We start from the raw sequence: 13,902 nt of genomic DNA on the forward strand, positions 1-13,902 counted from the left end.
AAGCCTGAGATATATGGCCATATGATTGTCTTTTATTTATTGCATAGCCTGTACTCGGGATGTAGTTTAGCTAAATAGAATGGACTTCGCTTTATCTCCTTGTTCTCATCAAGTGGCTCACTCACAGTGTTTGATAACTGTATTGTTCTACCCAGGTCAAGAAACCCGAGCAGTCTGAAGCATGGCAACACTTACACTGAATGTGAAAATGGCCCTTGTAATTGAGCGAAGTCCAGTAAGTCGACATACTCAGTACCCCGTCCTCTCTATACATGTACGTTGAGGTATGTCTCTGTCCTTGGCGGAACTGGATTGCCGCTCCGGCCATCGCGCAAAATTCGACTACTTTTTTTTGGGGGGCTCCACCAAATCGATGGTTTCTTTGCTACACCGGGACTTGGATCATTAATTCTTTATATTAATATCCCACTTGTCCTCCTCTACTCCTTCCAAGTTGGCTTCATCACGTTTGCGCGTTGCTCTGTCAACCGCAGCCACTCGCGCAGTCGTCTGGACCGCGTTTCCTCGAGCCTCAATCTCGCTTTCGACCCTCCGATCGTACGGCAGTGCTAGAAGCCGTGACCCCTCAAAACCCTGGAAACCGAGTAACTCACGACTGGGCTGGAGGAAGACATACAGCAATAGTTTATTGGCATACCAAAACAAACCATCGCCACTCCGAATCAGACAGCCTGCTATCAACCCAGACGCAGTTGTCATTCCAAATACGTGCCTGAACAAACGACGTGGAGAATCCGACGATTACTTGATTTGCGAGCCATCCAAACTCGAAATTATTTCAAACCCCCCATCTGCAGGAGCTCACCCGATGAAGTTCTTCTACCAGGTCATCACGACCCCAACGGCCGATACCCCCGGCACGGCCATCTGCCTCAACTTCCCGGATAAACGATATTTTTTCGGACAGCCGTCAGAAGGGTTACAACGCGCATGTATAGAGCGTGGCGTTAGGCTTTCTTTGCTGAGCGATGTGTTTATCACTGGACGAACAGAATGGGCCAACACGGGCGGACTGATGGGAATCATCTTGACTCTGGCGGACACACTGTCGGTTTCCAATGCGGCTATTGAGGAGGAAAAACGAAAGAAGGCCATTCGCAAGGCGGAAACAGAAGTCAAGGGCAAAGGAAAGGGGAATCACAGGGACCAATCACACGCACAACGACACGGGAAGACCTCCGTAGAGCGCGATGGTGAGGCTGCCGATCAGGAAGGCACTCTGACGATTCATGGTGCTACCAATCTTGCACACACACTGGCTACGGCTCGGCGATTTGTGTTCCGAAAGGGAATGCCGGTATACTTGAAAGAATACACCTCAGAGACACTCGCCAAGCAAGCATCTATCGGTGCGGAAGATCCGTTCGAGAAGCCTTCGTGGGCCGACTCTAACATAAAGGTCTGGGCTCTGCCTCTGAAGCCTTACTCACCAACTATGTCTCGAGTTACGCGGTCACAAAGTCCACGGAAGCGGAGCTTGGACGAGTTCCGGGAGTCTGCTCCATCCGTAGATAATCTAGACCAGCGTGCGAAGGACCAGTTGGTCAGGCATTCAATTGTTCAGGATATGTTCAATTCAACATGGAAGATGGATGCGCTCCATGAAACACCATTGGCTGAGGTCCAAATGCCAGCGGCCATGTTCATTCGCAACCCAGAGACGAAGGACCTTGAGCCATACAAAGGGCCATTGCCAGGCGGCGATGCGCCACTCCCAGATATCAAGGTGCTTGTTCGGAAGCCCTGGCCTGGTGCAACTGTTGAGAGCCTTCCGCCCACTACTCCCTCGAAAGAGGCAATCTGCTATATTGTGCGGAACCACGACATTCGCGGAAAATTTGACCCGAAAAAGGCTCAGGAATTGAATGTCGAGAAGGGCGTCAAGTATGCAGCTCTGACGAAGGGCGAGAGCGTGCAATCTTCGGATGGCAAGACTGTCACCCCAGATATGGTCTTGGGACCAACGCGAGTGGGAAAAGGCATTGCCATTATGGAAGTGCCTTCCTCAGAGTATCTCGAGGACCTGATCAGCCGTCCTGAATGGAAGTCGCCCGCTGTCATGACCGAACTAAAGGCCTTCATCTGGATTCTCGGACCGGGTGTTGCTGAACACCCCAAGTTCCAGGAATTTGTTGCCAGCATGCCTCATTGCAAGCACACTGTGTCGAGTACGGATCACTGCCCTAACTACCTGGCGTTGACCAGCTCGGCTGGCTCAACTCTCCGACTTGCTCGTTTGAGAGGTGACACCTACGCAGTTCCTGTTCATGATAATGTGACACTTCCTCAACCTGGTGCTTCTAATGCTGGCTCAGAATCTGCAATTGCTGCCCGCAAGAACAACTCTGTGCTTGAGCCAATTGAACCAGGTTTCATCATCGATATGGAGCCCGAATTTAGATTCAAGAAGGACGAAGCGATGTCCCGCTTCAATCCTGCAAATGAATTGAATAGTATCCCGCGATCTGTTCAGAAACGGATGGAAGTCATTGGTAAACGTGTGGCTAAGCCTGCTTTCCAAAAGAAACTGCAGGCGCAGCGGGAACAATGGCCTGGAGCCGATGCCGAGATTATCGCACTGGGCACTGGCTCCTCTGTCCCATCCAAATACCGAAATGTCTCCGCCACACTGGTGAAGGTTCCTGGGTATGGCAACTATCTGCTCGACTGTGGCGAGAATACTCTCGGTCAGTTGAAGCGAATCTTCGAGCCTGAAGAACTTCGCGAAGTGTTCCAGAACATGCGAATGATCTGGATCAGCCATTTGCATGCTGATCACCATTTAGGTTCAGCCACTGTGATCAAGGCCTGGTATGAGGAGAACTTCCAGAATGGATCTCGCTCGATCGCCAGACCTGAAAATGACATCGCCAAGATCCTCCAAGAGAAGCGGCTGACCGTTGTGTCTGATGATGGAATGATTCGCTGGCTTGAAGAATATTCCCAAGTCGAGGATTTCGGATATGACAAACTTCTTACTCTTTCGGCGCATCCTGATTCTCAACTCACCACCGTGTTTTCTCATCGCCTACCCGGTGGTCCTCGGGCTCAATTATCCTTCAACGACCAATCATCTCCCCTCACTCCTCTCCTCAAGTCTGCTACTGGCCTTGAAGACTTGCTCACTTGCCGCGTCAAACACTGCAGGGGTGCGCTGGCGGTGTCCCTCGTCTTCCCGAATGGATTCAAGGTCTCCTACTCCGGCGACTGCCGGCCATCGGATAATTTTGCCACCATTGGAAAGGGCTCAACTGTGCTCATTCACGAGGCCACTTTCCAGCACGACATGGTCGGATCGGCTATTGCCAAGCGACACTCGACCGCCACCGAGGCAATTGAAGTTGGCCGCCGTATGGAGGCGCGCGCTATTCTTCTCACCCATTTCAGCCAACGCTACCAGAAACAAACCTTTGTTGAAAGTCGTCTCACCGGAAAACCGCAGTCTGATCGGGACGTGGCCACCAAGGAGCCCGTGGATGCAGATATTCCCTTCGATGATCCTCAAGACCAGCCAGTGGCCCCCAGAGATGGCCCGCTGTCCGATGACATCCGTGTCTTCAGTTCTGATAAAGTGTCTTACACTGGGCCTGTTGCTGGAGCGATGGACTACATGCGGATTAAGGTCGGAGACTTCTCCCTTGCGCAAGCCTATGCCCCGGCATTGGAGAAGCTCGTCGAGCTCATCGAGCGGGCGACATTCGAGGATGGCGAGCGCGTCAAGAAAATACGCCAAGAAGAGGAAAATGCTCGCAAGGCGAAGAATAACAAAAAGTGGGCCAAGCAACTTGCTACTGCCAGCGCTGCGGCAGCGCTCGCTGCCACCGAGGTTAGTGAGGCCCCTACGGAGCCCACTCGGTCTGTTTGGAGTGCCAGTGAAAGCGAGGAAGGCTGGGAAACAAGTGACTACGAGGAGTGATCTTATCAAACATTGTATATAATATTAAGCTGTCAATATGCATTGCAGCAATTTAAAGACCTTTTTTTTTCCCCTTCATTTTCTCCAATGTCAAAGGAACAAGTCCGAGGTACGAAGTATGCATCGGCAAACATTCCGAGATGCGGAGACCAGATTTCTGTCATGTTGGTGCATTCCTAGGCCACCTTAGATCTTTGATAGATGATGATTACCTAGGTAAGGGAGAATTCTCCGTATAGGTTCATTTTGTCACCTAAATAGATTGAATTAGGTCGAATTGGGAGTTCAGGATGCATAGATGCCCTATGCAGCTGGTATAGCCGTTTTACCCCAACACATGCTTGTCCCCTCACCGCCCTGTTGGGGACCGTCTATCGCCCGAGTCAATTTCACTTTTTATAGATTCCTGGATACTTCTGTCTCCTTGACTGGTCTGCAAGATGACCACTCTTATTCCCCGCGAGCCTTATACTAAGGACGAGCTCGCTCAACTGTACCCGCGAGGCCTGAAGTTGCAACTGGTGCAAGTGGTAAGTGTTCCGAACCCCAACTATTGACGTATGGCTGACCAAAACAGTTCCTTCGCCATGGTGAGAAACATGTCTCAGTCCAATGCTGCTCTCGGAGGCATTTCTAATTGACTCTAGGTGAACGCACACCCGTCTCATCGCGATTCACAAATGTATGGTGCAATTGACTTCGTCATCTCCCAAGTCCGCTCTCCGACGGTCTCCGCTAACACCCCCTAAAGACAGGTCTAAGTCCATGTATGACTATGTTTCAATACCGATATTGGCTGAGTGTATACTGACAGATTCCACTGAGAAGACTGGCCGTATTGCGGTGTCGCAAAACGCATGGTGCAGATGGCTTCCAACAGCGATGACCTCTCATCATGGAACGGATTCCAATGGCACCGGAAAATGGAGTCATTTGGCAATAATGACCAAGCGATCATTACTACAGGAGCGGGAGGAAAAGCCGAAGCAATGTGGTAAGTTGCTGCGGAGTGCTTACCTGTATGCGAAAAACAAGCTAAATTGTCCTTTCTGAAGCTTGCATGGGGAGCTCACCGATAAGGGCCGTGAAACGACATATGCGCTCGGGCAACGGCTGCGCCATCTCTACGTTGACCAACTCGGATTCATGCCGCAGATCAAGCCCGATTCCGAAGATATGTACCTGCGCGCCACGCCTATCCCTCGTGCTCTGGAGTCCCTCCAGCAGGCATTTTGGGGCATGTACCCAGCGAGCGCGCGCACGCTGGACTTCCCGCCGCCAGTTATTGTTGCCCGTCAGGTCAATGAAGAGACTCTGTTCCCCAATGAGGGGAATTGTAGACGGTTCCGACAGCTGGCGCGACTTTTTGCCGACCGCGCGGCAAGCCGATGTATGAGCTTATCAGTCGGTTATCAGGAGAAAGGTTATCGCTAATGTTTGATATTTAGGGAACGACTCTGAACAGATGATGTACTTGAACAGCCTCTGGTCAAAATACATGCCCGAGGAATCGCCCAAGGTTGCTGTCGATGCTCACCCTCGTCTTTCTGGAATCATGGATACTATCAACGCAACTGACGCCCATGGCCCTGCCACTAAGCTCCCATCCGAGTTCTATGACAAGAAGGGTCGTGCTGTTTTGGACCGTATTGCGGTCGAGGAATGGTTTGCCGGTTACGGTGAGAGCAGCGAGTACCGCAAACTGGGCATTGGTGCTCTCATGGGTGATGTGGTTGACCGCATGGTCAGCACTGCCGTGGAGGGAGGCTGGCGTAGTGAGACCTCTGCGTCTGGATCAGGCAATGCGCAAACTGGCAAGGCTATCAAGTTCGCCATGAGCGGTTGCCACGACACCACTCTCGCAGCGATCCTGTCCAGTGTCGGTGGATTCCAGGATGAGTCATGGCCACCATTCACTTCCTCGGTTGCAGTCGAACTATTCTCCCAGACTCCTCGCTCGGATTCCAGCGCTGGCGCAATGCTCGAGGAGTTCTCCAACCCTTCCATCGCAGCCAAGAAGCCCGGTGTCCTCTCCAAGCTGTTCGGTAAGTCCACACCGAAGGAACCCATCACGTCCGAGACTGCGCGCACACCTCTTGGAGCCCTCCATGAGGGCGCTCGCGAGTCTCTTCAGAAGCACTATGTCCGCATTCGCTATAATGATCGACCTGTCCGTATCCCCGGCTGTGCCGCTAAGCCCGAGAACCACTTGCCCGGTGATGAAACTTTCTGCACCTTGGACGCCTTCAAGGAGATTGTTGACAAGTTCACTCCCAAGGACTGGCAAAGCGAGTGCACTGCAAACCTTGGCGCTGGGCTTCATGGCCCTGACGATCGGGAAAAGTCCCCGGCCGGCTTTTAGATTTCTTATAGACCGTAATGCTGTTATCTTTAATGAACGCAGATATGTATGCTTGATGTACGCCCGCCTTGTAAAATATATCAGCAATAGGTAAGAAGTAAATGAAATATCAAATCCCAAAATGCAGTAGATCCGCAGCCATCTCAACTGCTCTTCGCCTTGGCGTCCATATCAGCCCTGATCGCCTTCATCTTCATGGCGGCAAACTTGATCAACATCCAACGAGGCAGATAATCAAACGACAAGCCCTGCAGCCAATGCCAGAAATAAGCCCATACAATCTCCTGCCCACAGCCAACCCGATCCAACGCCGCACTAGCCAGTACTCTCGCCTCAGGGACAAACAAGGTACTCTTCACATCATACGCAGCAGTCCTCACCTCAGCAACTCGCAACCCCATGACCTCAACATCCTTCCCCTCGGAAACAAACTCCGCATACAGCGACTTTGTAAACGAATCCACAAATCCCTTCGTAGAGCTATAAATACTGATATATGGCAACCCGAACCCCGCGACCGAAGAGACATTCAGCACCAGCCCAGGCGCATTCTCTTCCAGCTGCGCCGCAAGAACACGCGTAATCTGAATAGCAAACGTCGCATTCCGCGCAATGGTATCCTGGACATTTTCAAAGCTATACTCCTTCAGAAGCGTAGACGGTCTGGTCTCACCACCGACGTTATTAATAAGCACGGTCAAGGCGCCAACACCAGCAGCGCGAATAATCTCGCGCACCTCGCCATCCACGGCATCGATATCAGCAGTCAAATTCTGTGCATCACGCATGATTACGGCGACATGCGTGGCGGGGAATAGCTCTTGGAGTTCGCGACGGCGGCGGTCGAGTTTCTCGGCACTACGACCGTGCAGGATGACATTGAATCCTCGCTTACAGAGCTCTTGGCTAAACCCAAATCCGATTCCGTCTGTTGCGCCGGTGACTAGGGCCCAGTTTGATTGAGTGGGGTTGTAGCGTTCGCGGAGGGTGCTGGGCAGGAGGTAGGTTGTTGCTTGGCGGGTGATGGATAGGGCGGTTTTTCCGAGGGTGAAGAGACCTAAGTAGGCTAATGGTTTTGTGTAGTTTCCTAGATCGACAGAGAAGGACATTTTGAGTGGTTGAGAAGGTGTTTGGGTGGTTGTTGCAGGGAATGTTTGGTTATTTGGGGCCTTGTTATCGGGGATTATGATATCATCGGCGTGTTAGCTCGATGGTCGCAGGTGAGCGATTGCAATGGCAACTCGATGAACAGACTGAAAATGGATGGTTTTCTCTGGGAGTCATTCACGGTCAAGGAACCCCCTTTTTATAGGGGTTGTTCAAGGCTGAATCGCTTCTCATTTCTTGACTTCGAATCGGTGATTTGGCTGTCTTCGGGCCGCCTTTCAGGCCGAGCGCCGATTCCGAGACTGCGATGGTACCTCATTATATCTCTAGTCATTTTCACGGGAGAGTTAGAGAGTATCAAATTTATTGATCTTGTCCAACGCCACACTTCCCTCGCTCAACCCAGAAATTTCCTACGCGTGACCAATACCACACCCATCTCTAGAGAATTGTTGAGGAAGGTGCCTCCAGGAAACAACCCTCTATGGCCTCTATACTTGCAGGCCTATGATCAGGACGACTATGGAAGAAACATTCGGTGGAATTCGGGAGGGATCAAGCCGCTGGACCCAACAAGGTCTTAGGAGTATGTTGAGACTAGCTAAAATAGGCAAAGGTGGTTGTGCATATATATACGTACTACAACAATATAGTAATGCTTCTCATTGTAACTGTTAGATCTCTCCCTCCTTCCATAGCTCAGCTAGTCTTCTACTTCAATAAACCATCTTCATGGTGCATCTCGACGTCTCTCTCAGTAGACTCTGACAGTAATCAAACTGCCCAGGTGGATAGAGCACTCGAGCCCTAAGGTTTCCAACTTCTAACTCAGTAAGTCTGGGACCTGTCCCGACTCCCGAGGCCGTGATTCGGGATCCCGAGGTGAGCTCCCGAGATGTTTGCAGGGTTCGCATCCACCTGGACAGTACTGCTAGGCTTCGCAAGCACACACAAAGAAGGGATAATATTTAAGCAAACCTTAGAATATCTGGCGCTCATGCGATAGATTCTCAGTTCTGCATAACTATACGGAGTAGCTAAGTGGTAGCTTGCACTATCCAACAAAAACCACGTGATCCCTACAGAATCTCAGAGGCGAGAGGATCACGTGGGCGGATGATTTTCCCCGGACCCACTTCCACGTCGATCTCCGCCTCTTGAAGCTCAGCCATTTACATAGATCAACAGCCCTGAACTCATCTCATCAGTACGCTTTCACACGTCCTAACGGCTATTCTACCACGATCATCATACCTCAGCTTGGTAGGCAGCATCACTCGATTACCTATGAGTTTTGTACACACCACTAATCCAAGCCACGCTACCTATGTTTCCTTAGCCTCCAACACCTCTCAAATCCACCTTACCTGCTCGTTCGCCTATTAAGGCTACCACAGAAGTTCCTATCGTAGCACTAATAAGAAAATTTTGAAATCCCCCTAGCTGAAGTCAAATCACTTACAAGTATCATTTCGGGAAGTTCATCGTTCCCCCAGGCTGGACGACACGTCCCGGGAGCCCTAGTTTTGAATACGAGTGGGATGGTGTCGATTCAGCGGGTCAAAAGATTGCTCGAGGCTATGATCTTACATCGGGTCGACTAATATTAGAAAATGACGATGCCTCCACAATGAGTTTCCAATCTTGTGATAAACTCTACATCTGGGATGTGCTTTGATATATTTCTGATATCATGACGTGTATGAAATAGCATCTCAGGATGTTAACGAAGTCACTCGTGTTCTGTCTAAGGAAGTAGGTCATAAAAAGTTACAAAAATGCCTTCTTGATCCAGTTGAAGACATTGCTGTCTGAGTATGATAGTTGTGCCAGCTTACGAGGGGTTTTGAGGAGGATTGGAAGAGGTCGCCTGGCCACACGAGCGATATGTATCGCTTTGTTTTGAGCGGAGTTTTATTTCTCTTTGCTTTTATTCTTGTTCCTTCTTTGGCTTTAGATCTCGGAATATAATAACCATATATCATTTTTGGCAAGCCTGAACCGTCTCTTGTTCCCGCTCCAAAGTCGATGAGCTCTTTGCCGCTAGGGGCCGTAGCCCCCTGTTCGTTGGCCCAAACATAACGTCTCTCTACGCCGATCAATATTATACTATAATTTAGTCCGAGTCTACACCCGGGGCTTCTTTCAGTTGGCATTCCTTTGTGCGGACCTCTGGTGTTACTATGTACCCATGAATCCAGCGCCGTTTTACTCTCTCTCTCTCTCTCTCTCTATATACAATCCCCCTAGGCATCTCACCAATATATCACCTACAAGCTGTATATTATTGCCTATACATATCTCAAGCATAGAACGACACAGGGTTCGAAAGACGAAAGAGTTCAAAGATGGATCCGCCACCGACGATATCGCCATCTTTCCCTTGAGCACGTACGCACCAAGGAGTCAAGTCCAAAGAAACATTGAAGTTTTAATGTGGATGAAAGAAAGGCATCTACGATGTAGGTTTGATGACTTTTATTCCTGTTCTCAGTGGAGCTAATCTCGGAACTTATTCATTGAAAGGCACACAATACCCAGTTCTTTCAGAAAAAGCCCCATCCTTCAACTGGGGGATTGCACCTGAATGACTTGTATTAGTGAGAAGTGCACGAAGGTCTAGGGAAAAGAAACCTCCATATAAATGTCTAGATTTGTTGCGCATCCTCTACGCCCTCGGACTTCGTCTTCAAAGGTACCCAAGTAGTTCAATTACTTGGTGCAGATAAAAACTACATACGCATTTCCCGACATTTTCCAGGGATTTTCAAACGCTAGAAATCACGGCACGTCGTTCACGATTCTCTGAGCAACTTGGACGGCTTGCTCAGGCAATTGTTACCTTTCCATCAGCCCTAGTGGATCGTGCCATATATCGTGATTACCATGGACTCGACTATATCTACGACGACGATGAATATGAAGATTTCATTGCAGTACTGGAGAGGCTGAAAGTGAGTCGTATCGGCCGACATGTGCAAGCGATCCGGGCAAAGACCCGGCCAAAACAAGAGAAGATTCCGGTCGTCGAAGTTGCGGAGCCTTCGCCTGGCGTCTTTCATGTTTCCTATCAGGTGAAGTTTGCCGATGGGGTCACCTGGCTTCTCCAGATACCAGCCGAGGGAACTCCAGATCAATTTAACGATGAGGAGGCCGAAGGCCTTCGCTCGGAAGCCGTGACCATGATAATGCTCCGGCGGGAGACAACCATCCCAATCCCAAAAGTCTTTGCCTTCGACAATACCTGTGCGAACGAGCTCAAAGTTCCTTACATTCTTATGGAGTTTATCGATGCCAACTCTCTGCTGGACGTTTGGCATGACCGGGAACGAAAGCGGAAAGCTGAGGTTTGACAACCAGGAGCGCCTGGTGGTTGAAACTGGCAAGGGGACGGGGTCATACACGGACCCCAAGAAAGCTTACACTAATTTCTTGGACAGGTGGGAAGAGCAGGATTATCCAACCGATAGTGGCATGAAAAAGCTCCTTCAGATGTTCATTAACTGGCTTCCTTCAAACCCCAGTGACGGAAGGCCATTCGTGTTGGCCCATACCAATTCTGCAATCACGAACTTCCTTGTCGCGGAGGATGGTTCTTTACGCGCAATCCTCGATTGGCGTGGCGCACAAATCTTTCCGCGGAATATAGGGAGCGAGTCCTATACAGGCTGGCTAACGCACGACTGGGCACCCATCTATTACTGGAACGAAGAGATGGAACAAGGAATAAAGGACGAGAATGTGGAATGGGAAGATTCACCAGTCACACTGGACTTTTATCGAAGGTTCTATGCGCGATGCTTTGCAGACCTACTGCCGGGAAGCGAGGGCGCCACAATTACTCGACAGTCTCTTGTTTATGGCAATCTAATTCTTGCAGCGAACAACCCGAGAATAGCGTCGGGCTATATTAAGCAGATCCTAAGGAATGCCGAGGAGCATTTCCAAGAAAAAGAGCCTCAAAACACTCTGCCTGCTCCATTGAATCCATCTGGGCAGAAACAAGATGTCAATGGCAGCAAAGAACACATTAATTCCGAAGGGGAGAATGCGACAGGGACTGTCGAATCACCCAATGCCGAAAATGACGATAGTGATGATGGGAGTGATGATAAAAGCGATGGTAGCGAACCAGACATTCAAGCAGACGCACGCTTTGATCATGACACGATTGCCACCGCTTTGGACAACAATAATCTATCCAAGAAGCATGAAGACCTTTTGAAGGCCGCCTTTCTCGATCTGATTGATTCGCTTTGAGACTGACTTCACAGGCTGGGGAGCAGGTGATGGAGCATTACTGTTGATGTTGAACAAGTAACGAGGAAAGGGATTAGGAAAAACACGCAAAACCAGATGAATTCAAAATAGATTTCCTTTGTCTTCGCGCTTGATTTCTAAACCGTCGATGTTAGTCCCCAATATCATAAGCTTGCTCTGAACTCCGAGGTAGTATAACAGTTGTAGAGACACCTGAGGCAGGATCTATGAACCTTGGGACAGGTAGATCCGAGGATAATGTCAGCCTCCTTATATAATCAGGATCAGCCAATCAAACCCCGTTGACTAACCGATCTAGGGCTTAGGGTTGAGGCTTAGTAATTGACCCACCGCTTCTCCCACAACTTGAACAGCTGCTGGACGTGGCCCTCTTCCTTTGAACATCCACCTCATCCGACAAAATGGTGAGTTCATCAGCGCCTCCTATACCACACCGAAAGACACCCAAACTAATCGATATGTGACGAATAGGCGCCCGCAGCAACCGGAGGCAAGAAGCAAAAGAAGAAGTGGTCCAAGGGCAAGGGTACGCAATTCCCATTCATGCGACCGTGACGATTTTCCGCCGAGTTTCCACAAAGACACGAGAGAAATCGTTGAACGAGCTGGCAATACACAGGAGAGAAGAGGAGAACATCGTTCGCTGACATATGCTTCGACTTATAGTCAAGGACAAGGCCCAGCACGCCGTCGTTCTCGACAAGGCCACTGCTGAGAAGCTCCAGAAGGATGTCCAGTCCTACCGCCTGATCACCGTCGCCACCCTTGTCGATCGTCTCAAGATCAACGGCTCCCTTGCCCGCAAGGCCCTGAACGACCTTGAGGCTTCCGGCCAGGTCAAGAAGGTTGTTGGTCACTCCAGCATGAGCATCTACAGTGCGTTCCCCTCCAACATCCCCCACCACCCCGAACTGCATCACTGATAACTTGTTTTAGCCCGTGCCGTCACCGCCGAGTAAACGTCTCGTCTCTCGTCTTTTCTCGCGGTTTTCTTTTCCTTGCTACGAATGATATCATTTACCATGGGAAGCCCGGCTGGGCATTGATGCGATGTGGATTAACGTCTGACACTTGGAAGAGTGTGGAACATTCGCACTCTTGGTTCACCTCAGGTAGTGCGAACTGAATCAAAAAATCTACAAAACTTCATGAAAAGGAATACGTCATATCTCGTAGATTTCTCTCGATCTCGACCATCGACACTATCAACCCATCCATCCGCCACGACAAGAAAACAAACAGAACAAAAGCAAAGTAGTCTTACGACTTTTCCACCATCGAACTCCTCTTCGGTCGCTGTTTCTCCGCCCCCTCACAAAGCGGCCACGCCTCTCCTGTCACGCCATCTTCAACCACCACCTTTCCAGCTTCGAAATACTTCTGATGATTCGCAAAGAACCCACCCCACCGTCTCACAGTCCCCTCGACCTTTGCTCGAGCCGCCCGTAACTCCTTCTCACGACGAATCTTCTTCTGCGACGATGTAATAGTCTCGTTCTCGACATCCTCAACAGGCATGAACATGGTCTCCACGCCGCGCATGTCCGACGTAAGATCCTCCTTAAAGCACCCCGTGACGAAAGCGCGCGTGGCGTCCCGCCCGGCGAAGAAGTTGTAGCTACCGCCCGGTCCGTAGATCATACGGTTTGCCGAGACGTCGTAGATGGTCCCGTTGACGGCGAGATAGACGGGGAGACTGGTGTCTGTGCCGTTATAAAGAGATAGTTGACTCGGTGTCAGGGCAACAGGGCCTTGCTGTATTCGTTCACAAATGTAGATGTTAGTCTTGGTTCTTTTTGGCCGTTTGAAACTGGCTGTTTTATTGTGGGAAACTTGTCCATTCTTGGAGATTCACGTACCACCCATTGCTTCACCACCGGCCACCGCGTATACCACGGTCTGTACCCCCATAGCACGGACTCGGATGAAGTCATATAATATGAGAGACCGCATGAAGCGACGATCAGGACGACAACCACGCGAATTATGTCCAAAATACCGATCCCGTGGTCTTCATCTTCGCTGGAGCTGGATTTCTCTCTGGCACTCGGCTGCTCGTTGGGTCCATTGGTGGATTTCGCTGTGCCTGTTGATCGCTGACGGAGTTCCGACATTTCGCTCTTCTGAATTCGATTGTGTTGTAAGATCAGAGAATGTCGATTTGGATTTTTCTAATCGGAGCTGTTCAGGGAGAACTGACAGAATCTGGGGAACA

General features: G+C 50.2%; 7 protein-coding genes across 7 annotated transcripts; 5 read left to right on the plus strand and 2 right to left on the minus strand.

Annotated features, from left to right (window-relative positions):
• Nucleotides 1-829: 829 nt before the first annotated feature.
• Nucleotides 830-3,937, plus strand: N7457_005135 (ribonuclease Z; the record flags this gene model as incomplete). Its single annotated transcript, XM_057176180.1, has 1 exon — nucleotides 830-3,937. The coding sequence occupies one exon, from the start codon at nucleotides 830-832 to the stop codon at nucleotides 3,935-3,937; it is 3,108 nt and encodes a 1,035-aa protein (XP_057030482.1).
• A 440-nt stretch (nucleotides 3,938-4,377) lies between these two features.
• N7457_005136 (putative acid phosphatase) lies at nucleotides 4,378-6,299 on the plus strand (the record flags this gene model as incomplete). Its single annotated transcript, XM_057176181.1, has 6 exons — nucleotides 4,378-4,467; nucleotides 4,515-4,527; nucleotides 4,585-4,619; nucleotides 4,804-4,931; nucleotides 4,993-5,327; nucleotides 5,386-6,299. The coding sequence occupies 6 exons, from the start codon at nucleotides 4,378-4,380 to the stop codon at nucleotides 6,297-6,299; spliced, it is 1,515 nt and encodes a 504-aa protein (XP_057030483.1).
• A 143-nt stretch (nucleotides 6,300-6,442) lies between these two features.
• N7457_005137 (putative short chain dehydrogenase/reductase) lies at nucleotides 6,443-7,408 on the minus strand (the record flags this gene model as incomplete). Its single annotated transcript, XM_057176182.1, has 1 exon — nucleotides 6,443-7,408. The coding sequence occupies one exon, from the start codon at nucleotides 7,406-7,408 to the stop codon at nucleotides 6,443-6,445; it is 966 nt and encodes a 321-aa protein (XP_057030484.1).
• A 1,337-nt stretch (nucleotides 7,409-8,745) lies between these two features.
• On the plus strand, nucleotides 8,746-9,084 carry N7457_005138 (uncharacterized protein; the record flags this gene model as incomplete). Its single annotated transcript, XM_057176183.1, has 2 exons — nucleotides 8,746-8,814; nucleotides 8,872-9,084. Coding segments are annotated over 2 exons (282 nt in total), but the record flags the coding sequence as incomplete, so codon positions are not given.
• A 966-nt stretch (nucleotides 9,085-10,050) lies between these two features.
• On the plus strand, nucleotides 10,051-11,666 carry N7457_005139 (Aminoglycoside phosphotransferase; the record flags this gene model as incomplete). Its single annotated transcript, XM_057176184.1, is given in 3 exon segments — nucleotides 10,051-10,109; nucleotides 10,168-10,753; nucleotides 10,767-11,666. The coding sequence occupies 3 exon segments, from the start codon at nucleotides 10,051-10,053 to the stop codon at nucleotides 11,664-11,666; spliced, it is 1,545 nt and encodes a 514-aa protein (XP_057030486.1).
• Nucleotides 11,667-12,088: 422 nt separating this feature from the next.
• Nucleotides 12,089-12,646, plus strand: N7457_005140 (40S ribosomal protein eS25; the record flags this gene model as incomplete). Its single annotated transcript, XM_057176185.1, has 4 exons — nucleotides 12,089-12,091; nucleotides 12,159-12,213; nucleotides 12,354-12,563; nucleotides 12,624-12,646. 4 exons carry the CDS (start codon nucleotides 12,089-12,091, stop codon nucleotides 12,644-12,646), a joined length of 291 nt encoding a protein of 96 aa, XP_057030487.1.
• Nucleotides 12,647-12,947: 301 nt separating this feature from the next.
• On the minus strand, nucleotides 12,948-13,801 carry N7457_005141 (putative heme/steroid binding domain protein; the record flags this gene model as incomplete). Its single annotated transcript, XM_057176186.1, has 2 exons — nucleotides 12,948-13,442; nucleotides 13,547-13,801. 2 exons carry the CDS (start codon nucleotides 13,799-13,801, stop codon nucleotides 12,948-12,950), a joined length of 750 nt encoding a protein of 249 aa, XP_057030488.1.
• Nucleotides 13,802-13,902: the final 101 nt, after the last annotated feature.

This window comes from Penicillium paradoxum (genome assembly GCF_028828445.1).
Source record: "Penicillium paradoxum strain IBT 22861 chromosome Unknown utg000005l_segment0_segment0, whole genome shotgun sequence".
NCBI lineage: Eukaryota > Fungi > Ascomycota > Eurotiomycetes > Eurotiales > Aspergillaceae > Penicillium > Penicillium paradoxum.